This window comes from Paroedura picta, chromosome 3 (genome assembly GCF_049243985.1).
Source record: "Paroedura picta isolate Pp20150507F chromosome 3, Ppicta_v3.0, whole genome shotgun sequence".
NCBI classification, from domain to species: domain Eukaryota; kingdom Metazoa; phylum Chordata; class Lepidosauria; order Squamata; family Gekkonidae; genus Paroedura; species Paroedura picta.
Window position 1 is genome coordinate 172,781,387 of NC_135371.1, and position 26,963 is coordinate 172,808,349.

General features: G+C 54.6%; 2 protein-coding genes across 4 annotated transcripts in view; both read right to left on the minus strand.

Moving 5' to 3' along the window:
* Window positions 1–6,417, minus strand: part of ATP2B3 (ATPase plasma membrane Ca2+ transporting 3) — a 112,681-nt gene extending 106,264 nt beyond the window's left edge. The window contains exon 1 of one of the 3 annotated variants that reach the window (XM_077329669.1): window positions 6,049–6,417. The gene's annotated coding sequence lies outside the window, so the exon portion shown is untranslated. Of the gene's footprint in view, window positions 1–5,239; window positions 5,262–6,048 lie in introns of those variants that run through there. The other 2 variants (XM_077329664.1, XM_077329665.1) reach the window with 2 other exon arrangements.
* A 13,667-nt stretch (window positions 6,418–20,084) lies between these two features.
* BGN (biglycan) overlaps window positions 20,085–26,963 on the minus strand; it is a 38,084-nt gene continuing 31,205 nt past the window's right edge. Inside the window, exons 7-8 of the mRNA XM_077329670.1 lie at window positions 21,893–22,031; window positions 20,085–21,008 (exon numbers count right to left, since the gene is read on the minus strand). Coding sequence (XP_077185785.1) covers window positions 20,811–21,008; window positions 21,893–22,031 — 337 coding nt within the window. The 3' untranslated portion in view covers window positions 20,085–20,810. The remainder of the gene's footprint in view (window positions 21,009–21,892; window positions 22,032–26,963) is intronic.

The window sequence follows — 26,963 nt, forward strand, 5'->3', positions numbered from 1 at the left end:
GGCTAGAATGCTGGGTCTCCGGAGGTCCGTGGACTACAATTCCCACGAGCCCCTGCTCCTAGCAGGGGCTCGTGGGAATTGTAGTCCACGGACTTCCAGAGAGCCATAGTTTGGCGACCCCTGGTTTAGACCAACACAATCGGCTTCACAGCACCCACCGCAACCCGTATCCTAAACCATCCACACTGCCCCACCATCAGCAACCTCCGGGAGGGGGTGGGTGGGGGGGTGCTGGCTGCCGGGGGCCTAGAGATGGGGGGAGAGGAAAAGTAGAAGGGGTGAGAGATCTCGAGTGAAAAGGAGTGGGCAACACTTTGAGCGGCTGACTTCATGCAAGGTTACATAAGGGGAAAAGAAAAAGGGTGTAGGTGGATGGCTTAGAAGTGAACCGAAGAGAAAGCTAAGCGGAGAACCAAGAGTAGGAGCTACCTAGAAGGCATCAAGCCCCCCCCCCCCCGCTCCGCCTCCCTTGAAACCGGAGGGGAGATGGAAGAGTCTCCATGAGATATGAAAAAGATGACGAAGAAGAAGAGCTGTTTTTTTGTACCCTACTATTTGCTACCAAAGGAATCTCAAGAGAACATCACCTGACAGATCAGAACAGTGAGGGTCCATTTGTCCAGCCGCCGGCCTCACACAGGGGCCAACCAGTTCCTCTGGAGGGTCAACAACAGGGCAGAGAGGCTGAGGCCTTCATGAGAACATCAAAAGAGCCCTGTTGGATCAGACCAGAGGTCCATCTAGTCCAGCATCTTGCCTCACACAGCAGCCAACCAGTTCCTCTGGAGGGTCAACAACAGGGCAGAGAGGCTGAGGCCTTCCCCTGATAAGAACATCAGAAGAGCCCTGCTGGATCAGACTAGGGGTCCATCTAGTCTAGCATCCCGTCTCACACAGAGGCCAAACCAGTTCCTCTGGAGGGCCCACAACAGGGCAGAGAGGCTGAGACCTTCATGAGAACATCAGAAGAGCCCTGCTGGATCAGACCAGAGATGCATCTCGTCCACCCTCCCGTCTCACATGGGCCAACCGATTCTTCTAGAGAGCCAGCAACAGGGCAGAGAGGACGAGGCCTTCTCCTCATAAAAACATCAGGAGAGCCCAGCTGGATCAGACCAGGGAGGGTCCATCTAGTCCAGCCTCCCGTCTCACACAGTGGCAAACCAATTCCTCTGGAGGTCCAACAACAGGGCATGGAGACTGAGGCCTTCCCCTGATTTTGCCCCCTGGCTCTGGGATTAAGAGGATTTCTGCCTTTGAATGCAGGGGATCCCCTCAGACACCCTGGCCAGTAGCTTTGGATAGACCTGTCCATGAATCATCTAATTCCCTTCTGAATGCTACATCTTCTGGCCGTGAATCCCGCCTTTTAATGGCTCTCTGTGTAAATTGGCATTTCCTTTTCTGAACCTACTGCCCGTCAGGTTCAATGGATGCTCTCGAGACCTGGTACTTTGCGAGAGGGAGAAGGTGTTCCCTTTGCCTCCTCCCTCCACCACCTGCATCATTTTATAAACCCCTCTAAGCTGAAAAGTCCAAGACTTTTCTGCCTTTCCTCGTAGGGATTCCTTTCTGCTTCTTGTGGAACGGGGATCCCTACAGGTTGAGTTGGGTAGCCGTGTTTATCTATGGCAGGAGAAAGCAGCCAGAGCACCTGAAAGACGAGCGAAATTTTTGGCAGGAGAGGAGCTTTCAGGAGGCACTGAAGAAAGGGGCCGTGACTCACACAAGCTCCTCCCTGCCACAAATTGTGTTTGTGGTGCTCCTGGACTCCTGGATTTGTAAGGAACGCATCCCAACACCGAATTCAACAGCAGAAAGAGATTTGGGCCCTGGCAGATCATACGGGAGGCCTCGTTCAAAACGGCTCCAGGTCTGGGAGAAGGGGAAAGGAAGCAGATTGAAAGGGTTGCCAATGCTGGGCTAGGAAATACCTGGAGACCATAGTGGGTGGACCTGGGAGGGGGCACGATTTGGGGCAGGGAGGAGCCTCAGTGGAGGATATTGCTATAGCGTCCTCCCTCCAAAGCTGCCATGTTCTCCAGGGGAACTTGGAGATGATCTAAAGAACTGGGCTCAGTGGCAGAGCCTCTGCTTGGCCTGCAGAAGGTCCCAGGTTCAATCCCCGGCATCTCCAGTCAAAAGGACCAGGCAGGAGGGGATGGGAAAGACCTTGGCCGGAGACCCTGGCTCAGTGGCAGAGCCTCTGCTTGGCAGGCAGGAGGTCCCAGGTTCAATCCCCGGCATCTCCAGTTAGAAGGACCAGGCAGGAGGGGATGGGAAAGACCTTGGCCTGAGACCCTGGCTCAGTGGCAGAGCCTCTGCTTGGCAGGCAGAAGGTCCCAGGTTCAATCCCCGGCATCACCAGTTAGAAGGACCAGGCAGGAGGGGATGGGAAAGGCCTTGGCCTGAGACCCTGGCTCAGTGGACATCTGGAGAACCATGGTTTGGCCACCCCAGAAGGTCCATGGACATCTGGACAGCCAGTTTGGCACCCCAGTTTGGCACCCCAGAAAATCCACGGACATCTGGAGAGCCACAGTCTGGCCACCCCAGAAGGTCCATGGACATCTGGAAAGCCATGGTTTGGCCACTCCAGAAGGTCCATGGACATCTGGAGAACCACGGTTTGGCCACCCCAACCACAGGGTATCAAGGTAAGAGATGTCCAGAGGTGGTTGACCATGGCCTGCCTCTCATAGCGTCCCTTGGTGGTCTCCCATCCAAGCACCAACCAAGGCTGACCTACTTTAGCACCTGAGATCCAAAGAGATTTGGCCAGTCTCGGCTCTCCGGACCAAGGACCGCACTAGGGTTGGTGATTTTCATTTGCGCACATCGCGTGTGATGCGCCAACATCCCTGCGCATTTGCCTTGCGCGAGCACACATGCTTTGTCACTACCCTCACATTCCCTGGCATTTAGAAGCCCACAGCGAGTGGGAGAAAGTGCTCAGAGCCTGAAAAAATTTGGCACCAGCAACGCAGAAGTCTCGGAGTTTTGAATTGCGCCAATGTTCTCTCTCCAAACTGCTCAACCCTCCCTCCGCCATAGCACATTTTGTGCACATTGAAGAGAACACTTGGGTGCAAAGACCCCTTGGTTACACGAGGCCAAGCTTACAGGTTTTCTTTGCCAGTATCCTAATTTTGGGAGGTGAAGGTGGTGTGGTCTTGCCGCCTGATTTCATCGGACCCCAGGAGCTAAGCAAACCTGGCATTTGGAAGGGAGGCCACCAAGGAAGGCTCTGCAGAGGTCAGCAAGGGCCAACCCCCTCTGCCTCTTTCGTCATCAATTGGAAGCAAAGCAATATAGTACTGGGATGGGGGACCACCAAGGAAGACTCTGCAGAGGCAGGTGATGACAAACCACCTCCGCTTCTCACTTGTCCCGAAAGCGCCTTGCTGGGGTCACCAGAAATTGGAAACTAAGCAAAGTTGGTACTTGGAAGGGAGACCACCAAGGCAGGCTCTGCAGAGGAAGGCAAGCTTGAAAGCCCCTTTCTGGGGTCGCTGCAATTTGACAGCAGCGTACCCCGCTCCCATTTCATCTCTCCTTCTCTTCAACACCCTCCTCCCTCCTTCTCTCCCCTGCCTACCTCAAGTCTCTCCGTGGCCTCCCCAAAAAATGGGCACCATTAAAAAGCCCAGAAGGGCCATCATCCATCTAGTCCAGGGGTAGTCAAACTGCGGCCCTCCAGATGTCCATGGTCTACAATTCCCAGAAGCCCCTGCCAGCATTCGCTGGCAGGGGCTCCTGGGAATTGTAGTCCATGGACATCTGGAGGGCCGCAGTTTGACTACCCCTGATCTAGTCCAAGGGTGGCCAAACTGTGGCTCTCCAGATGTCTGTGGGCTGCAATTCCCATGAGCCGCCAGGGCAAACGGCAGCCGCCGTTTGCCCTCAATATCTGATCTCTGCCAATGGAAGTTCTATCATAGCTAAAATCAGGCCAGCCGATCTCCAGGTCAACCCCCCCGCCCGAAAATATGGCTCCCTTGGAGGACGGGCTCCTGGGCACCCCGGGTGCCAACCTCCAGGCGAGGCCATCTCCCTAAACTGATCTTCAGATCCCCTTGGGGAAAATGGCTGCTCTTAAGGGTGGACCCTCATGAGTTTCCCTCCCCTCTCCAAAGCCCCAGTTTCTCCACGCTCCAACCCCAAATGCCCAGGTCTTTCCTAGCCAGGAGTTGGCAACGCTTCAGGCCACACCATCTGTGCTCTTGGCCACCGCAAAGCGTTGAGCCTGGCGACTCGGATCCCTGGGCCCGATCCAGAGCCAGCTGTGGGGGATAAGTGGACTCCAGAGGGACGGGGGGAGAGATTTGGGGCTTTCCCCAGCCAAGGGAGCCCGGGCTGCTGGCCGGATCCGGCCCTTCCTCTCCTGATTCTGCCACCTGCTGCCCCCCCTCCCCTTTGCCACGTGGGCCAAAGATCCCCCCCCTTCCCTCGGACAGACCTCCCCCTGCCGGCTGCCACTCAAGCCCGCTCGGCCAATGAGGGCGAGGCGCAGGCAGAGCCCCCTCCCTCCGGCGGCCCGTGGATCCCACCCCCTCCCCTGCAGTCGCCTTGAAAAAAGCCCGAGCGCCGGAGCGCGCCTCCTTTCCCCATCCCGAGCAATGCGCCAAAGCCGGGCGCGGAAGGAGGCGCCCGCGGGTGCCCTTGGCGGGCGGCGGGCGGGTGCGCAGGGCTCGGCGGGCGGCCCGGGCGGCGCTTGGCACCCGGGGGTCGCCTAAGGACTACCGCAACGCAGTTCTTTCGCCGGCCCGGACTGCCCATTAGCGGAGGGGGGAGAGGGACGGGGACGGGCCTCTCCAGCCCGAATGGAGCCTCCAGCGGGAGAGGCAGTCTATCCCGGTGCGCGGAAGGGAAGCGAAGAGGGGCAGAACACGCGGCTAGCCCGGCCTTGGGGCCTGATCCGGACAGGAGAAGCGGCCCTAGGGTTTTGTGGTCTTACCTGCCCACCCGCAGACGCGCGTTGGTCGGCTTAAGCTGGTCGCCTCGCCTGTACCCGGGTTTGCTTTGCTGCGCCCGTCCTCACGTCCTTCAATTACCCGAGAGCACCCACTGCGCCCTCTTTACACCCTCCCCGGTCCTAATTCACTGCCGCTCCGTCTCTCCCCTGCCTTTAAAGACCTATTTCCTCGTATCTATCTATCTCATCATTTCTGCCTTAATTGCGGCCTAAGCCACCCCCCCAAAAAAAACATCAAGAGAAGAGACACGCTTTTAAACATACACGCGTGGCTGCGTTCCCACGTTCTCCTTGCTCGCTTCACCGCCGGAGCCGGGTTTGGGGGGTGGAGGGGGTGGCGCGCAGCCGCTCGAAGCCTAGCCAACTCCCCGCCCCGGTTGAACGCCGGCCTGGCTCTGCAGTGGGTGTGGGTGGGTGGGAGATCCCTGTTGGGGTTGGGAAGACGCCCCCCACCCGGCCCACCCACACCCCCTTTGGCTGATCTTTCCAGGTACGTCACCGGCTCTCCTTCTGCGTTTCCCTCCCTCCTCCCCCGTCTCCCTGCGTGTGCGCACATCCCCACACACACTCACACACTCGACCCAGGGATACCTCGCTGTCACCTTGAGATGCCAGCAGGCAGGCGTTGGTTGGGGGAGCAGAGGAGTGGGCAGGAGGGTCTCCAGAGAGGTCCGGCCCTAGCCTGGCCCCCTCCCTCTGCATTTGGCCACCCCCCCCTTTGAATTCTGCATCCGCCAGACCTCCAACTAATCCCCCCCACACACACCCGGTGAGGGGGGGAATATATTCCAGGGTGCAATTCGAGCGAGCGAGCCCCTTGCCCCGTTCTGCATTCCGCGCGGTCCACAAGCCAGCTCAGCCGCATTGCTCCCCCCCCCCCGCAGCCGCAACCCCCCCCATCTCTGCATTACATGACGGAGGCTCCCCGGTGTGTCTTCTTCCCCCTCCCCCAGGAAAAGAGGGGCGTCACTCTTCAACCCTCCCTCCCCCCCATTAAAATTTGGGAGGGAGGGCTCGCCTGCTATTCACCCCCACGCCCCCCCTCCCCCAAAAAACGAGAAGGTGGTACTTACCAGGCCATCCGAGCGACCTGGGAGGTGGGGGGGGGCGTCTGGTGGGGGTCTGGAGGTGGGCGAGGGGAAGAAGTTGGGGGTGGGGGGCTGGGGGGCAGATCCGCTGCGGAGAGAGGCGCAGAAAGCGTGGGGCAAGGCGGCCGGCTTCTCTCCCCTCTGGCTTGGCCCGGATCCTGGGGGGGAAGGGGGCGAGCGGCTGGCCCGAGGCGATGCCCCCCTTAAGGAGGGGAGCGGAGGGGCAGGGGGGAGGGCGAGGGCGAGGGCGGGGGGAGCCGGTCGGTCTTACAGCCCGGGGGATGCGGCGGCCAACATCCCATCCCCTACATCCTGCAAGGCTTGGAGAGATTCGCCCAGCCCTGCTCCGGCTGCAAATCTCAGCAGAGGGAGGAGGAGGAGGGGAACCGAGGGCGGGAGGGGGGGAGATGTCAACGCAGGGGGCGAGCCAATCCTCGATCCCGGCCTCCTTTCCCCCCCACCTGTCACGCAGAAGGCCCGCCCCCCCACTCCTGCACCCCCCCTCCCGGATCCCCGATGCCCGAGACCCCCGGGGAGGTCGATTTAGACCCCGCTGAGGGCCGCGCCACCCCTCCCTGCCGGCCCGGAGATGGTACGTTCCGAGCGGCCCTCTCCATCACCGGTGGAAGGGATGCAGGCAGAGATGCAGGGAGGCAGAGTGGTACCCAGGGGCCTGCGGCTGGCTGGCTGGCTGGGCCGGATGGGGAGATGAGCGGCGGTGGCCGGGGAAGGGGTGTGCATTTGAGCCGGTGGCAACCCTGCCAGGGTTAGGATTGGGATCCAGGCACAAGGAAGGGGGGGCGCGGGCAGCGTGGGGGGGGGAGACATCCCAGGCTTGGGAAGGGAGCCAGAGGCCATCGGTTCTCGAACACGAAAGGTGCGTTTTATCCCCAATCCCCTCTTTCCCTGCTTGATTTTAATTTTTGCAAGGGTCAGAGGTGTTGGGGACTCCGGCTGGTCTACAGTCTATCTCTCCACCCCCCCCCCCCCAACCTCACTTTCAGAGAAGCAAGCCTGTGAATTTCCTGGCGAGGGGGTTGGAAGTTCCCAGCACGTCTTAGTAGCGCCTTGCAGATTTTTGTGGCAGAACTTTCCCCAGAGTAGAACTTGGTTCTTCAGGTGAAAAGGTGGAGAGCTAGAGTTTGGGGCTGGGGCACAGGCACCTGTGATTTCTCCCTGCCCCACCCCCTTACCTTTACATAACACATTTTTGAAGGTGATTGTCTCCAAAACCATCATAATGACCCTCTAAGGCAGGGGTAGTCAACCTGTGGTCCTCCAGATGTCCATGGATTACAATTCCCATGAGCCCCTGCCAGCAAATGCTGGCAGGGGCTCATGGGAATTGTAGTCCATGGACATCTGGAGGACCACAGGTTGACTACCCCTGCTCTAAGGTATTCTGGTGTTTCCCCCCCCCCTCAGACTGCTTGTCCTGAGCTGAAGGGGCATCAGACGTACAGCCTCAGCAGCTCTTAAACAACTGTCCTACCCTGCAAAGTTGTTGTAACCCAAACCTATAAATGTGGGGAATCAGGGCTTGAATGACATTTTGTATCATGGTGTGAATGATCAGAATCATAGAATCCTAGAGTGGAAAGGGGCCTTACAGGCCTCCTAGTCCAACGCCCTGCTCAATACAGGATCAGCCTCAAGCATCCGTGAATGAGTAAAACCCAAGTTCAAATCTACATTCTGCCGTGGAGGCATGCTGAGGGGCCTGGGACCAGTCCTACTCTTTCTGCCTAGCCTACCTCGCAGGGGTGTGGTGAGGATAAAAGGAAGAGAAGGATACCAATCATTTTGGTCCCCCCCCCCGTAGGGAGACTAATAGTACGTCAAGGAAAGATTCAAGTGGGTAGCCGTGTTGGTCTGAAGTAGCACAAGAAAATCAGAGTCCAGCAGCACCTTTAAGACCAACAAAGATTTATTCTTTGATGGTCTTAAAGGTGCTACTGGACTCTGATTTTGTAGTACATCAGTGAAGTCAGTAAATAAAAAATATTCGGAAATGACGGGAAGGCACTCTGCACATGCTTAGAAACCCTCTGTGCCTCCCTTTGCTTTAGGGCAATACGTTTGGGGATTTAGTATTAAGAGATACTAAAATAATAAATCTAACAACAACAACAATAATAAAATAAATCTAACAACAATAATAATAAGATGTCAAACTCATTTCTACGAGGGCGGGAGATGACACTTTTGGGCTGGGCCGTGTGTGTCGTAAAATGTGATGTCAGGGATGGGGGATACAAAAGCACACAGACGAAGATATTCTCCCTTAGTCAAAATACAAACATGCTTGAAATGTTCACACTCCTGCAGTATTTCCTCCTGGCATCTCCCCAATGCCCACACTCCCACCCCCTCTGCCTATTGCGCATGAGCATTTGAACAGCACATAGGGCCGTAATGCACAACCTCAGACCTCTGACAATAAAGATCCCGATCGGTTTTCGGATAAGAGCCCTGGATGGGCCGGTTCTGGTCCCGGGGCCGTATGTTTGACATCCCAGAAAATTTGAAAGGGCTTTAACTCAGCACTAGGTCATGACATGGGCAATGTTAAAAGAGCCGGTGCTTGTCAAAGCTGTGTAGAGACCAGAGACAGCTCAGTGTAGCGCAGGGGTAGTCAAACTGTGGCCCTCCAGTTGTCCATGGACTATAATTCCCATGAGCCCCTGCCAGCGAATGCTGGCAGTGGCTCATGGGAATTGTAGTCCATGGACATCTGGAGCAGTTAGGAGCGGCAGCTTCCAATCTGGTGAGCCGAGGTTGATTCCCCGCCCCTCTAAAGGCAGCCCGCTGGGTGACCTTGGGCTAGTCGCAGTCCTGTTAGAAGCTGTTCTCGCCGAGCTCTTCTCTTGGTGCTCTCTCAGCCCCACCTACCTCACAGGGTGTCTGTTTCGTGGAGATGAAGGGATTGTAAGCTGCTTTTGGTAGTGAAAAGCCATGTATGGAAGTCAACCTTCTTCGTAGCTCACACTTGAGATGCTCCTCCTTGGTATTTTGAGGAGGAACCCCCCTGTAAAGACTTCCGAGCCCTTCAGAGCTTAGTGGAGGGACCTTCTTAGCTCACATTTGAGATTTTTCTCCTAGGTATTTCAAGGAGGGACCGTGAGTGCTCAGGAGAGCATGCCTGAGTCCTTTCCAGTTATTACTCCCAGTATCTGAAGGCAGACTTCCTTTCCGCGTGGCCTGGGGAAACCCCCCTGTATAACTCGAAAGCTTGCAGAGTGTTTGAGGCTGGGAGGGAATGCTCAAATTAAACACAAGGCCTAATGCCACCTACTGCAGCTGTGGGCACACTGGGACAGACGAAAGGTGTGTGATGGATGCCCCTGGGAGATTCCAGTTAGGAAAGAAATCCAGGACTGTGTAGAGTTTATTGATCTAGACTCCAGGATTCCTCAGTCATTTTGTTCTTGGAGCCTTCTGTGATCTGAGGAATTACATTTCCTGGTTTTATTTGAAAGTGATTTGTCTTCCAAGGAGATTGCTCTGAGGGCCTGCGGAATGAGAGCAAGGTGCAAATCCTGGAGCAACTTAAGACACCGGCAAAATTTTCCGGCTACGAACCTTTGAGAGAGTCCAGTTTCTGTTTCCGACAAAGGGAGCTCAGACTCTTGAAAGAACGCACCCTGACAATTTTGTTGGTCTTTAAGGGGCTCCTGGCCTCAAATTGTGCTTGGGGGGGGTAGGATCCCTGTGAGTTAGGTGGGGCTGAGAGAGCTCTGAGAGAACTGATCTGCAGGAATGGTTCTGAGAGAACTGGCACTGGTTCAAGGCCGCCCAGCCAGCTGCACGTGGAGGAGCGAGTGGGGGGAAGAACACTGACCGACTTGCGCCCAGTCCCATGCTAGCAATCCTGTACAAAAGAGAAAGGCGGCAGCTGCCTGGGTGAATAGGAGCAGCTGAAATGTCGGAGATACCTGTTGATGTAACAGTATGCCTGAACACTGGGGAGGGGGGCACTACATCCCTCTAAAACAGGGGTAGTTAACCTGTGGTCCTCCAGATGTCCATGGACTACAATTCCCATGAGCCCCTGCCAGCAAACGCTGGCAGGGGCTCATGGGAATTGTAGTCCATGGACATCTGGAGGACCACAGGTTGACTACCCCTGCTTTAAAGTGTGTCTGTTATCTTTGAATGGGATGGCTGTCTTTCTTTTCACTTGGAAGCCACCCTCCGACCCCTCCTCTCTACCCTTCAGTTTGGTGTAGTGGTTAGGAGTGCGGACTTCTAATCTGGTGAGCCGGGTTTGATTCCCCGCTCCTCCTTCACATGGAACCAGCTGGGTGACCTTGGGCTCGCCACAGCCCTGATAGATCTGTTCTGACTGAGCCAGGAATATCAGGGCTCTCTCAGCCTCACCCACCCCACAGGGTGTCTGTTGTGGGGAGAGGAAGGGAAGGTGACTGTAAGCCGCTTTGAGCCTCCTTTGGGTAGGGAAAAGCAGCATAGAAGAACCAACTCTTCTTCTTCAGTAATCTCAGGGCTCTCTCAGCCTCACCCTCCTCACAGGGTGTCTGTTGTGGGGAGAGGAAGGGAAGGTGACTGTAAGCCGCTTTGAGCCTCCTTTGGGTAGGGAAAAGCAGCATATAAGAACCAACTCTTCTTCTTCTTCAGTAATATCAGGGCTCTCTCAGCCTCCCCTCCCTCACAGGGTGTCTGTTGTGGGGAGAGGAAAGGGAAGGCGACTGGAAGCCGCTTTGAGACTCCTTCGGGTAGAGAAAAGTGGCAAACATACCATGAAAGGGTTGACTAGAGTCAATGTCGGTTTCTCTTCTCTTTTTTGCAATATACTCTTTGGGAGATTTCTGGATTGCTCTTAGTTTCTCACTTCCATGACTGGGCAAAACTCTGCCCTGCAAACCAAATATCCCAATCGTAGGCCTAGGCACTGGAGGTGCATTTTGGGTGCCCAGCCCTAAAGGTGAGGATTCTCCCCCAAATGAACACAATCCCTTTGGGCAGAAGGCTATTTCAATAGGAGGAGAAAAGGAAGAAAATGCCCTTCACAAATGTGACTGGTAAAGCAACACAAATAATGGCTACATTTTATAAGAAGAAGAAGGAGAAGAAGAAGAAGGAGAACTGGACTAGCAGGGTAAGTAGGTAGGCAGGTATATAAATAGGTAGCTAAAGGTAAAGGTAAAGGTATCCCCTGTGCAAGCACCAGGTCATGTCTGACCCTTGGGGTGACGCCCTCCAGCGTTTTCATGGCAGACTCAATACGGGGTGGTTTGCCAGTGCCTTCCCCAGTCATTACCGTTTACCCCCCAGCAAGCAAGCTGGGTCCTCATTTTACCGACCTCGGAAGGATGGAAGGCTGAGTCAACCTTGAGCCGGCTGCTGGGATTGAACTCCCAGCCTCATGGGCAGAGCTTTCAGACGGCTGCCTTAACACTCTGCGCCACAAGAGGCTCTCCAAATAGGTAGCTAGAGGAGACATAAGGTAGAAGGATGAGTTAGAAAAGGTAGACAGGTAAGTAGTTAGGGGGCTAAACAAACAGAAGGATAAAACTGAAACTGTGGACAGCCTGGTATGTAGATAGATGGACAGACGGATATGAGAAGAGATGGGTAGATAGGCAGGTAGGTAGGTAGATGGACAGATAAGAGGTAGGCAGGCAGGTAAGTGAGTAGACAGATAAGGAAGAAAGGATAGGTAGACAGATAAGTAGGAAAATAGGGAGATGGATAAGAAAGGTAGTTAGATAAGTTAAAGCAGCCTTTCTCAACTTTCTCACTATTGGGAAATCTCTGAAACATTATTCAGGCTTCGAGAACCCCTAGAAGCGGCGGGAATCTGCAGAGAATAGTTGGGAAGCAGAGCTGTGGACACGCCCACCCAGGGCCCCTCCCCTCCCCACCCCCTCCAGGCCCACCATGGGCCATTTGGGGAGGGGTGGTTGGGTTGACATGACCATTTGTGGTCATATCACCTAACAAATATATGTAAATACCCACTCAGGAAGCCCATCCAGGGCCAATCAGGAAACCCTGCTTGAGAAAGCCTGAGTTAGCGTCAGAGGTGTGTGGGTAAACAGGAAGAGATAAGAGAGACCAGATATGTGGGTGGACAGATAAGCTAGGGGGGGGGGACTCAGTCGATAGGTAGGTGCTGGCCAGATAATCCGGACGGTCTGCAGGCTCTTCCCCCGGGCAGGCAGGCAGCCACGGAAGCCCGAGAGCTTCCCCCAAATGTTAAAGCACAAATGATTTATTCATTTTTTTTGCCTCGCCAAGCAGGTTGTTCTAAGCAAAGTCATCAGCTAATGGGCACCGCTGGCCGGCCAGCCCCCCTCCCTGCCCAGAGCACTCACTCTGGCCATGAATTATAGATGCCCCCTGATCATTCCCACTGGTGGCATTGCCCAGCTGGCAGAGACCCTGCTGGTCTGCCCAGAGTTTTCCAGCGGGGAAGGTCAAGACCAGGAATTGGGGAGATTTGGAGGGGGAGGAGGGGGTGTAAAAGGAGAAGGGGGAGTTATCGGTCGTGGGCCTTCTCTCGGTCCTTTGGGTAGAGAAGGCCAACTGTTTGGGAAGGAATAGTAGGTCCTTTCCATGCATGCACAAACACATTTAATTCCTAGCAAACTTGCAATGAATTAGAATCATAGAATCATAGAGTTGGAAGGGGCCATACAGGCCATCTAGTCCAACCCCCTGCTCAACGCAGGATCAGCCCTAAGCATTAGGCCCATGGCATGCCACACCGTGCCCACGTTCGGAGGGCACAGGGTGGAAACTTTCTTAAGGAGAACCTCGCCCTGCACATTATCCCTAAATGCCATTCGGAGTTCTGCTCCGATTACACAAGGCGCAGTGGTGGGGACGGAATGTAGATTCTCAGCCCAGTACATGGGGAGGCAAACACAGCTGTGCCCCGGAGGCTGAGCCGGCATGGCTGCCCCTCCTGCTGGCCGATATCCTAGCAACGGGCCTGAGAGAAGTTAGCGGGAGGGAACAGAGGTGTGGAGCTATAGAAAACCCCCAATCCCAGTAGTTACATCCCAGCCTTGGCCCAACCACTTCCTCTCCACAACTCTTTCTAATCGGGATGCCAGCTCTGGGTGGGAAATACCTGGAGACTTTGAGCGGGGAGCTGGGCAGGTGGGATCTGCGGCAGGAATTCTCTGGAGCCTGCCCACCAAACCTGCCCTTTTCTCAAGGGGAACTGATCTCTGCAGTCTGGAGAGGAGCTGGAATTCCAGGGCTGGATCCCCAGGCCCCACCTGGAGGCTGGCATCCCTGACCCTCAGTGGGGTCCAAGGCCACAAAGTCCCTCCTCCCAATCAGCTTCTGGCTTTTAGATTTTTAAGCACTGTTTTAATGGGACTAAATTGTATCACAGTGTACGTGTTATTACAGTGTAAATTGTAATAAATTGTATTAGTGTACAGGAGAAGGCGGGTTACCAATTCAAAGAAATAAAAGAGAAATAAAACACAAAGTTAGAATCATAGAATCACTTTGAGACTCCTTTGGGCAGTGAAAAGCAGGGTATAAAAAGCAACCCCTTTTTTAAAAATGGAAGGCAGGGATTCAGAGGAATGAGTACGTTATTTCTTTATCGTACTGCAGAGTTACGAGCCAAGTGTGAGGAATATCTCAATATTGCCTTGCTACAATCAAGTTGTAGCACTTGCAGTCTTCAAGCAAAGGTTGGATACACACTTTTCTTGGATGCTTTAGGATGCTTAGGGCTGATCCTGCGTTGAGCAGGGGGTTGGACTAGATGGCCTGTGTGGCCCCTTCCAACTCTATGGTTTTATGATTCTATGATTCTATGATTCTAGTTGTTTTGCAGACTCCCCAAACCCTGCCTTCAGTGCAGTGACGGCTGAGGCCACAAGAACAGGTAGAAGTTACCTATAGCAGGGGTAGTCAACCTGTGGTCCTCCAGATGTCCATGGACTACTGTTCCCATGAGCCCCTGCCAGCAAATGCTGGCAGGGGCTCCTGGGAATTGTAGTCCATGGACATCTGGAGGACCACAGGTTGACTACCCCTGTCCAACCCCCTGCACTATGCAGGACACTCCCAACCCTCTCACTCACCCACTGTCACCTGCCACCCCCTTGAACTTTCACAGAATCAGCCTCTCCGTCAGAAGAAACCCTTGGGGTTTCTTGACAGCCCTGGAATGAGTGAAAGCTAACTAATTTTTAAATACGTTTTTTGATAATTTGTTAAACATTTATCACCTGATAGGACCTTTCACCTGTAGTAAACAACAGAATAACCAAAGGCGAGTTAGAATCACAAGTTGGAAGGGACCTCCTGGATCATCTAGTCCAGCGGTTCTCAACCGCCGTAACGCCACAACCCCAACTGCGACGGAGGCAGCGCACGCACGGGCACGGGCGGCATGCGCAGGTGCGCGAGCATGCGCCAGTGCGCGCACAGGCACACTACAATCTAGAGGTGGCCAGTGCCATGGCTCCGCTGCCACCTGCCGCCAACCTGGTGATCCCGTGGAAGGTGACCCCCAATTGGGGTCGGGACCCCAAGGTTGAGAACCACTGATCGTCCAACCCCCTGCAGAATGCAGGAAATTCACAACTACCTGCCCACCCGCAGTGACCATGCCCAGATTAGTTAGTTAAAAGCAAACTAATATGCAAAATCACAGTCAATTGCTAATATGCAACTGATCAGTAATAAGAATGTTTTCAGAAACCCCATCCTGGCTACCTTTTTGTCTTCTTTTTTACTGTGCCCACCGCCCTCTGTCACAATCCCAGTTGTGTCTACAGGGTCACAACGGCTGGCGATCCCTGCCATGGCTCTTGGGCCTGAAACAGGCCTTTAGGGAATGCATAAAGCAGGCGAGATTTCTCGCAGCACGGAGAAGATGGAACCTTGCGACTGACCGGGCGGTTCAACATGCAGCCGTGTAAGGCGGCGCGGAAGGGGGTGACCGGACCTTGTTCTGGGCATGTAATTATGTCTCCAGAGCGGCGACGTTTCTCTCCAATTCGCAGGTTCTGAGTCATTTTTGCTATAACCGGTTAACGCCTGCCAGAGGCACTGATGTGTTTACTTAAAACAACCGAAAAAGTGTGTTCATGACATTCTTAGACCTGTGTTGCTAACCGCTGCAGATACTAGAAAGAACAGAACAGGCTACCCGCAAGGACCTGCAGGGGTGGAAAGCTCATTTTCTCCCTCGCTACTGTTTCCTCTTTCCCTTCCCTGAAACCTGACATAGCCCCTTTTCCTGCATCCTTCCTACCTGCTGGCCAACGTACCTTCATCTTCCCCCCTCCCTGATTTTCAGTTTTCCCTCCTCTTGGGAAAAGTCTCTGCACATGCTTGCTCTTGCGTTAGCCTGCACAGGGCTTGCAGTGGGGATGGGACCCACTTTCCCCTGTATCTCCCTCCCCATTCTATTTCCTCTTCCCCTCCCCTCCTGGAAGCCCCTGTTACCCTCTTCCCTTTCTCTTTTCCTTTCCCCCCCCCCTACACAACACCCAATTTACCTTTTATTGGCCCCCTCTCCATCCTCAGCTATGTTTACTTCAGTTATTCCCAGCCTTTATCCCCAAAGAAGGATCATAGAATCCTAGAGTGGGAAGGGGCCATACAGGCCATCAAGTCCCACCCCCTGCTCAGCACAGGATCAGCCTCAAGCAACCAGGATAAGGATCTGTACTTGTCATATTGTATAAGTTTACACCATTCTCCTCTCATAGAACATAGAATCAGAGAGTTGGAAGAGACCTCCAGGGTTATCTAGTTCAGCCCCCTGCAGAATGCAGGTAATTCAGAACTACCTGCCCCATCCACAGGGACCCCAATTCCATGCCCAGATGACGCCCCCCCCCCCCAACCCAGAATCCCTGGCCAATCTGGCTTGGAGGAAATTTCCCTCCTGACCCCAAAATGGTGATTGCTATTTCCTTGGGCCACAAAGGGCCCCAAGAGCCAAGCACCAACACCATCCCTTCTGCCCACCCACTCACCATCCGCCTAAGTTCACAGAATCAGCCTCTCTGTCGGATGGCTCTCCAGCCTCTGCCTAAAAACTTCCAAAGAAGGAGAAAACCACCACCTCCCGAGGAAGCCTGTTCCACTGAGGAACTGCTCTAACTGTCAGGAACTTCTTCCGGGTGTTTAGCTGAAAATTCTTTGGAATTAATTTCAGCCCACGGGTTCTGGTCCGATCCTCTGGGGCTACAGAAAACCGCTCTGCTCCATCATGGGACAGCCTTTCAAATATTTGAAGATGGTTTTCATATCCCCTCTCAGTCGTCTCCTCTCCAGGCTAAACAGACCAAGCTCCCCCAACCTTTCCTCATCCGTCCTGGTCTCCAAACCCCTCACCCTCTTTGTTGCTCTCCTCTGGACACGCTCCAGTTTGTTTATTATTATTATTATTATTATTATTATTATTATTATTATTATTATTATTATTATTATTATTATTATTATTATTATTATTATTATTATTATTTAATTTTTACATCTTCATCAATTGTGGTGCCCAATTCATCCTCCAAATAACCCTGCGAGGCAAGGTTGGCAGAGACCATGTGAGTGGCCCAAGGTCATCTGGTGAGTTTCCATGGGACAGTGAGGATTGGAACCCGCCTCTCTCAGATCTTCACTCTCACCATCACACTGGCGATCCCGTTGTCCAAGAGCAGTTGCTGCTATTGGGCAGAAACAACCTGGCAGCTGTGTCATGCAAGTTGGTGGGAGTAGATAGGGTTGCCAGCTCTGGGTTGGGAAAGACCTGGAGATTTGGGGGGCGGAACCAGAAGTGGGCAGGATTTGGGACAGGGTGGGATCTCAATGGAGTCTAATGCTATGCAGCCCACCCTCCAAAGCAGCCCTTTTCTCCAGAGGAACTGATTGCTTTTGTCTGGAGATGTGCTACAATTTCAGGGGATCTCCAGGTCCCACCTGGAGATTGGCATCCCTTACAGCCAATCAGCTGGTGGCTGCTGCTGGGGCTGGCTTCAATATGGCCCCATTCTAAGGCCCAAACAACCCTGAAAAGGCTCTCCATGCCCCCTTGCTGTTTCCTAACATAAACCAAGGCTCCCATATTGTAGTGGTTACCTAGCAACAGCCACTGAATACATCTGTTTCTTAAAGCTACAGGCCCTACTTTTATTAGTCTGGGTTTTTAAAAAAACATGCATTCTTTTTTTTCTTTTTTTTTTACAATTTCAGATTTTTTTTTTACTGCAAAAAGGTAGGCTTTTTCCATTCTCGAAGAGAGCCATTGTGGTGCAGGAGTTCAGACTGGCACACACTAATCCGGAGACTGGGGTTTGATTCCCCACTTTTCCTCCCCCTGCTGGGGGACCTTGGGCCGGTGACAGTTCTCTCAGCCCTACCCGCCTGACAAAGTGCCTGGGGTGAGGGAGAAGAAGCAAACACGACTGTAAGCCACTTTGAGACTCTTGGCATCCGGCCCTCTCAATTCCTGGCAAATAGATGGGGAAGAAATGGAGGTAGTGACAGATTTTATTTTCCTGGTCTCCAAGATCAATGCAGGTGGGGACTGCAGCAAAGAAATTAAAAGACGCTTGCTCCTGGGGAGGAAAGCTATGGCAAATCTGGACAGCATCCTAAAAAGCACCCTGCCAACAAAAGTGCGTTTAGTCAAGGCTATGGTCTTCCCAGTTGCAATGTATGGCTGTGAAAGTTGGACCCTAAGGAAGGCCGAGCGTCAAAGAATTGAGGCTTTTGAACTCTGGTGCTGGAGAAGACTCTTGCGAGTCCCTTGGACTGCAAGGCGAACAAACCGGTCAGTCCTAGAGAAGATCAGCCCTGACTGCTCCTTAGAAGGTCAGATCCTGAAGATGAAACTCAAATACTTTGGCCACCTTATGAGAAGGAAGGACTCCCTGGAGAAGAGCCTAATGCTGGGAGCGATCGAGGGCAAAAGAAGAAGGGGACGACAGAGAATGAGGTAGCTGGATGGAGTCTCTGAAGCAGTTGGTGCAAACTTAAATGGACTCCGGGGAATGGTAGGGGACAGGAAGGCCTGGAGTTTACAACTGGAATAGATCTTTGTTGATCTTAAAGGTGCTACTGGACTCTGCTTTTATTGTGCTACTTCAGACCAACACCATTTGAATATGTCCCCCATCATTGTTTCGAAGAAAAAGAAGAAGAGCTGGTTCCTACATGCTGCTTTTCTCTATCGGAAGGAGTCTCAAAGCAGCTTCCAAAATAACATCAGTGGCCATTCCAGAAGATCTCTCCCGATGTTCTTACACACCCAAACGGGCTCTGGGGTGTTCCAAGCGAGAACAGCACAACTCCCCAGCGACACAAAACCCTCCACAGCAGCCACAAAAACGGCAACGATCGCTAACTTTATTGGACACCTTTGCAGGAGCTAATATTGCACATGGTTTAAAAGAACATTGCTTTTCTTTTCTTTCTTTTTTGAATTAAAAAAGGTATCTTTTCTTTTTTTTTTCTTTTCTTTTTCTTTTTTAAAAGAGAGAGCAAAATCAGAAGGTTCCCTACATCTGGACAGTAAGCCTAAAGCCGTAGATATCGAAAAACCACAGCCCGGGAAAAGTTTCCAGCGGCATGCTCCTGCAGAAAAACAGGCACCAACATTCATTCGAACTTCTTTGATTCCTTCCCTCCCGAGGAGACGATGGTCCTGCGAGGGAGGCCAGCCCAGTCTCCTGGAATAACTCCGCCCCAGCGCCTCCTACTGGCAGTTAAAGAAATAGCCACATAATGCACTTCAAGAGACAGCGGCCGCTGCGTGTTGAACTTTAACGCGCAGGGGTGGCCAAACTGCGTCCCTCCAGATGTCCATGGATTGCAATTCCCATGAGCCCCTGCCAGCAGGCAGGGGCTCATGGGAATTGCAGTCCACGGACATCGGGGCTCGTGGGAATTGTAGTCCATGGACATCTGGAGGACCACAGTTTGGCCAACCCAGAGGGATAACGCCCTGTAGACAGCCGTGGAAATGGTTGCTAAGTGGCTGAGCTCTGTCATGCAAAATGGGAGAGGAATGAAAATAAGGTCCCTCAATCTAAAGAGAGCATTTCCCCCCCCCTTCCAGGCATTCCTAGGCTACGGTGCTCAACTTATTTCCCTTTGGCACCTGATTTAGCATTCTTTGCACGTGAGCATCTTTTGGGGGCAGGGACACGTCGAAAAAGTCGTGCAGCGTTCGTGACCTGGGGTATGACTTTGAGACATAGATTCCCTCCCCTGCTTCTTTGGAGGGAGCTGGATCAAGTCTCTCCCGTCTGACATACATTTGGGATGTAATGTGGGCTGTATGCATTGGAACTTGGCCCTTCCCACACATTTCCCTGGGATCACCAGGTGATTTCCTCCATTCAGTTCCCTCCTCCTCCTCCTCCTCCTTTTCCTCCCTCCAGGGTTGGTGCAAAAAGACCTGGATTAGGGTTTTCAGAGACGTGGAATTCCAGTGGATCTCCAGGTCCCACCTGGAGTCTGGCATCCCTGGCAGAGAGGAGGAAGCAGAGCCTCAGGGGATTTGCCCTGGTCACCTCCCAGCATGCTCTAAAGCAGGGGTAGTCAAACTGCGGCCCTCCAGATGTCCGTGGACTACAATTCCCAGGAGCCCCCTGCCAGCGAACGCTGGCAGGGGGCTCCTGGGAATTGTAGTCCACGGACATCTGGAGGGCCGCAGTTTGACTACCCCTGCTCTAAAGGGATGCAGGACACACCAGGAGCTAAGCAGGGCCGGCCCTGGTTAGAACTTGGGTGGGAGTCCCCGAGGAAGTCTGGGGTTGCCAGGCAGAGGCAGGCGATGGCCAACCATCTCTGCTTGTCCCTTGCCTTGGCTGACGGCGATTCCCACCACCATGTGGAGATGAACGCCTGGCTAAAACAGCCCTCGTGTGGTCATTTCTTGTGGAATAAAATACACATGGCTGCGCACAGGGGTATAGCTCGGATGGTGCCTCTTCAGGCCTGGCGAGGCCAGCCTCCGAGATTCCTCTGGGGCCCAAACCCGCCAACCTCCTTGTCCTTCCTGACCCTGCAGGCCACTCGAGAGGCACCGGGCCAGGGTCCTGCCCTGCTTCTGTGGCGCACGTGCTGTGGCGCACCGTGTACGGCATGGGGAACCCCCTCCGGAGGAATCACATTGGCGGCTCATCTTCCGAGCACAATCAATTTTAAACGCTGCCTAGGCTGGCTGGAAAACTGGCACCTGGGCACAACATCCCCTCCGGCTGGCCTTATACTTTCCCATCCTCCCGGCAGACCCCCCCCCTCGCCACTGCCACTCCCCAAAAGGCCCCTGCTTTCCTCTAGGTCATCCCTATAGACTCCCCACTCACTTCTGCTCTCCAAAAATGGCCCCTGCTTTCCTTTGGGCTCTCTCTACAGACTCCCCACTCACTGCTGCTCTCCAGAAATGGCCCCTGCTTTCCTCTGGGTCCTCCCTGCAGACTCCCCACTCACTGCTGCTCCCCAAAAATGGCCCCTGCTTTCCTCTGGGTCCTCCCTGCAGACTCCCCACTCACTGCTGCTCCCCAAAAATGGCCCCTGCTTTCCTCTGGGTCCTCCCTGCAGACTCCCCACTCACTGCTGCTCCCCAAAAATGGCCCCTGCTTTCCTCTGGGTCCTCCCTGCAGACTCCCCACTCACTGCTGCTCCCCAAAAATGGCCCCTGCTTTGCAATCCCCTCCCCTTCTGGTTTCCCCATTGGCTTCCAGTTTGCCCCTCCCTCCCCTCCCCTCCCTCCCCCATGGCCCTCGATGGATGGTTTATTTTTTGTAGTTTCCGAACTGGATGGCCAGACGGTCGGTGGCGCATCGGAAAGTGGCGGGCTGGACTTCCCAGTAAGGCACAGGGTTGCCGAAGAGGCTGATGCCATGGTAGGAGGCACGCTTGACCCCAAAGCCCACGGGGCAGAAGTCGTTCACGCCGATCTTGGTGATGTTGTTGGAGTGAAGATACACAACCTGGAGGGAGGGAGGAGACCGGGGCAGAAAGGAGGGGCAGTAATTAAAGATCACAAGGCCTGTTCTGTACCCCATAAACTAGCAAACCAAGATTCGAATACTGGTTTTTCGAGGTATATGTTTTTGACAGTCAAAGTTCACCTCATCAGGGCAAAGAGGCTGAGGCCTTCATAAGGACATCAGAACAGCCTTCCTGGGTCAGACCTTTGCTCCACCTAGCCCAGCATCTTGCCTTACCCAGAGGCCAACCAGTTCCTCAGGAGGGCCAACAACAGGGCAGAGAGGCTGAGCCCTTCATAAGAACATCAGACAAGCCCTGCTGGGTCAGACCAGGGGTCCATCTAGCTCAGCAATCTATCTCTCACAGTGGCCAACCAGCTCCCCTGGAAGAGCAAGGACAGGACATAGAGGTCAAGGCCTGCATAAGAACCTCAGAAGAGCCCTTTTGGATCAGACCAGGGGTCCATATAATCCAGCATCCCGTCTCACAAAGTTTCTCTGGAGGGCAACAACAAGGCAGAGAGGCTGAGGCCTTCCTAAGAACATCAGAAAAGCCCAATTAGATCAGTCCAAAGTTCATGTAGTCCAGCATCCGGCCTCAAACCAGTTCCTCTGGAAGGCCAACGACAGGAGGCCCTTCCCCTGATGTTGCCTCCTGGCTCCGGGATTCAGAGGCTTAGTGCCTCTGAATACGGAGGTTCCCCTTAGCCACCACGGCTAGTAACTATTGACAGATCTCTCCTCCATGAATCTACCAATCCCCCTTCCAAGCTGTTTAGTCCTGTGGCCAAAACTCCCTCCTCTCCAGCTTCTTGCCGGGTTAAAAAAGAGAGACGGCCCCTGCTTTGGCCTGAGCTGTCTTCTGTCCCCCAAAGCTCCGATACCTGCAGGAACTTGAGGTCGGGCAGTCCGGGAGGGACCCGGGAGAGCTTGTTGTGGTCCAGGTGCAACTCGCGTAGGACAGGCAGGAAGGCGAGGCTGCCATTCTCGATCATACGGATGTTGTTGTGCCCCAGGCCCAGCCTGCAAGGGGGGGGGGGAGAGCGGAGAACGGAAGGTGAAGAGAACAACCCGGGGCTACGAGGACACCAAGGTCCACATACACACACACACACACAAACACATGAAGCTGCCTTCAAGGTCAGTCTGGTCTACTCAGCCCAGCAGTAGCTTGCCTGGGTCTCAGTCTGAGGTCTTTCCCATCCCCTCCTGCCTGGTCCTTTTAACTGGAGATGCCGGGGATTGAACCCGCGACCTTCTGCAGGCCAAGCAGAGGCTCTGCCACTGAGCCAGGGTCTCAGGCCAAGGTCTTTCCCATCCCCTCCTGCCTGGTCCTTTTAACTGGAGATGCCGGGGATTGAACCCGAGACCTTCTGCATGCCAAGCAGAGGCTCTGCCACTGAGCCAGGGTCTCAGGCCAAGGACTTTCCCATCCCCTCCTGCCTGGTCCTTTTAAGTGAGGATGCTGGGGATTGAACCCGCGACCTTCTGCAGGCCAAGCAGAGGCTCTGCCACTGAGCCAGGGTCTCAGGCCAAGGACTTTCCCATCCCCTCCTGCCTGGTCCTTTTAACTGGAGATGCTGCCAGGGATTGAACCTGGGACCTTCTGCCTGCCAAGCAGAGGCTCTGCCCCTGAGCCAGGGTCTCAGGCCAAGGTCTTTCCCATCCCCTCCTGCCTGGTCCTTTTAAGTGAGGATGCTGGGGATTGAACCCGCGACCTTCTGCAGGCCAAGCAGAGGCTCTGCCACTGAGCCAGGGTCTCAGGCCAAGGACTTTCCCATCCCCTCCTGCCTGGTCCTTTTAAGTGAGGATGCTGGGGATTGAACCCGCGACCTTCTGCAGGCCAAGCAGAGGCTCTGCCACTGAGCCAGGGTCTCAGGCCAAGGACTTTCCCATCCCCTCCTGCCTGGTCCTTTTAACTGGAGATGCTGCCAGGGATTGAACCTGGGACCTTCTGCCTGCCAAGCAGAGGCTCTGCCCCTGAGCCAGGGTCTCAGGCCAAGGTCTTTCCCATCCCCTCCTGCCTGGTCCTTTTAACTGGAGATGCCGGGGATTGAACCTGGGACCTCCTGCCTGCCAAGCAGAGGCTCTGCCACTGAGCCAGGGTCTCAGGCCAAGGACTTTCCCATCCCCTCCTGCCTGGTCCTTTTAACTGGAGATGCTGCCAGGGATTGAACCTGGGACCTTCTGCCTGCCAAGCAGAGGCTCTGCCCCTGAGCCAGGGTCTCAGGCCAAGGTCTTTCCCATCCCCTCCTGCCTGGTCCTTTTAACTGGAGATGCCGGGGATTGAACCTGGGACCTTCTGCCTGCCAAGCAGAGGCTCTGCCACTGGGCCAGGGTCTCAGGCCAAGGTCTTTCCCATCCCCTCCTGCCTGGTCCTTCTAATTGGAGATGCCAGGGATTGATCGGGAGACCACCTGCATGCCCAGCATTAAATGGTTGCTTAGGAAGGTGGATTCTATGGCACTAGGCCCACCTGAAGACCCTCCCCTACCCCCCAAATATCACAGTCCTTATGCCCTACCCCCAACCCCTTCAGGTATCTCCCAACTGAGAGCAGGCAGCCTGTAATTCCAGCTCCTCTCCAGACTGCAGAGATCAGATCCCCTGGAGGAAAGGGCTGCTTGGGAGGGGAGACTCTGTGGCCTTGGACCCCACTGAGGGTCAGGGATGCCAGCCTCCAGGTGGGGCCTGGGGATCCCCTGGAATTCCAGCTCCTCTCCAGACTGCAGAGATCAGTTCCCCTGGAGGAAAGGGCTGCTTGGGAGGGGAGACTCTGTGGCCTTGGACCCCACTGAGGGTCAGGGATACCAGCCTCCAGGTGGGGCCTGGGGATCCCCTGGAACTCCAGCTCCTCTCCAGACTGCAGAGATCAGTTCCCCTGGAGGAAAGGGCTGCTTGGGAGGGGAGACTCTGTGGCCTTGGACCCCACTGAGGGTCAGGGATGCCAGCCTCCAGGTGGGGCCTGGGGATCCCCTGGAATTCCAGCTCCTCTCCAGACTGCAGAGATCAGTTCCCCTGGAGGAAAGGGAGACTCACGGCCGTCAAAGTGGTTCCAACGTGGTTTCCGTTTGTTTGTCCGAGTTGGTGGCTGCAGCTTCGGCCACGGAGCTCTCATCACGTTGGGTGGGGAGATCCAGATGTCATGTTTGCCAATGGAAAATCCTAATTTCGGGGCTCGTCCCCTGTGTATTGACAAGCGCTGCATCTGCCCTTTAGGCACACGTCCTCGTCGTGCCATGCCGAGGCGAGCAGGTGACAGCCCCGTCGGCTGAGGCCAGCGTGACTCATCCCAGACTTGCAAAGGGATCAGGTGTGCGTGCCGACTTTGGTGCACCTGGGTCTCATTGTACTTGCTCCTTCTGACAGTCCGGATGGGACTGCAGGATCCCATAAGGTACTGGAGGGGGGAGGGTGTCTCAAAGCGTGGGTGAGAGTATCAGACTGGTATCGGGGAGACCTGGATTCGAATCTCCACTCGTGCCTTGGAAGCTCACTGCAACTTTAGGCCAGTCGCAATCCCTAGGTCTATCCTACCAGACAGTTTCTGGTGGGTTGCCGTGGTGGTCCGAAATGGTTTGAGGCCAGGGGCAGCTTGAAGGCCAGTGACGTTTAATTCTGGAGATAAGGTATCTTATTCTGGAGATAAGGATTCAATGTGCATGCACGCATAAGTGTATACCTAGTCCTACCTCACAGGGCTGTTTTGAGGATAGAAGGGAGGGAGGGAGGGACGGAGGGAATTGGAGCAGAATGAGAAGGAAGGAAGGAAGGAAGGAAGGAAGGAAGGAAGGAAGGAAGGAAGGAAGGAAGGAAGGAAGGAAGGAAGGAAGGAAGGAAGGAAGGAAGGAAGGAAGGAAGGAAGGAAGGAAGGAAATTGGAGCAGAATGAGAAGGAAGGAAGGAAGGAAGGAAGGAAGGAAGGAAGGAAGGAAGGAAGGAAGGAAGGAAGGAAGGAAGGAAGGAATGCACCACATTGAATCTGCAGTTGTGTCTCACAGGGCCAGGGGTAGGGGTGACATTGGCCCTATAAACCCTCAAAGCCTCAGGAAGGGGACCAAGGCCACAGAGTTCCCCTTGCATAGCAGCCATTTCCTCCAGGGGAACTGCTCTCTGTAGTCTGCAGATGAGAAGCTCAAGAGAGCTGAGTTCCTCATACCCCGCTTTTCTCTGCCCGAAGGAGTCTCAAAGCGGCTTCCAATCACCTTCCCTTCCTCTCCCCACAACAGACACCCAGTGAGGGAGTTGGACCTGAGAGATCTCTGAGAGAACTGGGACTGGCCCAAGATCACCCAGCCGGCTGCACATGGAGGAGAAGGAGTGCGGAATCAAACCCGGCTCGCCAGATTAGAGTCAGCCGCTTTGATCTGTGACCCTGTCCTGACTCTTAGAGGAGCTAACTGAGTGAGTCCAGTGGCACCTTCAAGACTAACAAGGTTTCTTTCTGGGAATAAACTTTCATGTGCCTGCACACTTCTGCAGATAATTCTGTGATTCTGGGGGGTCCCCAGGCCCCACCTGGAGGGTAGCATCTCTACGCTGGCTGGATGGAGGTCAGGGTGCACAGGGGGTGTGTGAGCTCCTTCCCCTTCCCAGGTGGGTAGGAAGGGGATGCCCACCCACACCATACATAGATGTGGCTTTTGGCGCCTTGCACATCTGGCAAAGGAAATCTGTGGTCCCTTCCTCTCCGCCTGTGATGAGCAAGTGGCTCCCCCTAGTGGACATTCATAGGAAGTGGGCCGGGAATAATTTCCATGCCGCACTGCAAATTGTGAACAATCTCCGCTCCAAAATCCACATTTGCCTACAGTCTAAACCCTTTATTCCCCATTCAGATAATGGAGTCAGTATAGCTTTTCGCAGGGCTGTTTAAAGAAGAAGAGTTGGTTTTTGTGCCCCGCTTTTCACTGCCCGAAGGAGTCTCAAAATGGCTTACGTTCGCCTTCCCTTTCCTCTCTCCACAACAAGCACCCTGTGAGATGGGGGAGGCTGAGAGAGCTCTGGGAGAAACTGTGAGAACAGCTCTAACTGGACCGGGACTGGCCCAAGGTTACCTAGCTGCCTGGATGTGGAGGAGGCTGGCATCCCTGACCCTCAGTGGGGTCCAAAGCCACAGAGGCCCCCCTCCCAAGCAGCCCTTTCCTCCAGGGGAACTGATCTCTGCAGTCTGGAGAGGAGCTGGAATTCCAGGGGATCCCCAGGCCCCACCTGGAGGCTGGCATCCCTGACCCTCAGTGGGGTCCAAGGCCACAGAGTCCCCCCTCCCAAGCAGCCCTTTCCTCCAGGGGAACTGATCTCTGCAGTCTAGATAGGAGCTGGAATTCCAGGGGATCCCCAGGCCCCACCTGGAGGCTGGCATCCCTGACCCTCAGTGGGGCCCAATGCCACAGAGTCCCCCCTCCCAAGCAGCCCTTTCCTCCAGGGGAACTGAGCTCTGCAGTCTAGATAGGAGCTGGAATTCCAGGGGATCCCCAGGCCCCACCTGGAGGCTGGCATCCCTGACCCTCAGTGGGGTCCAAGGCCACAGAGTCCCCCCTCCCAAGCAGCCCTTTCCTCCAGGGGAACTGATCTCTGCAGTCTAGATAGGAGCTGGAATTCCAGGGGATCCCCAGGCCCCACCTGGAGGCTGGCATCCCTGACCCTCAGTGGGGTCCAAGGCCACAGAGGCCCCCCTCCCAAGCAGCCCTTTCCTCCAGGGGAACTGAGCTCTGCAGTCTGGAGAGGAGCTGGAATTCCAGGGGATCCCCAGGCCCCACCTGGAGGCTGGCATCCCTGACCCTCAGTGGGGTCCAAGGCCACAGAGTCCCCCTCCCAAGCAGCCCTTTTCTCCAGGGGAGCTGATCTCTGCAGTCTGGAGAGGAGCTGGAATTCCAGGGGATCCCCAGGCCCCACCTGGAGGCTGGCATCCCTGACCCTCAGTGGGGTCCAAGGCCACAGAGTCCCCCCTCCCAAG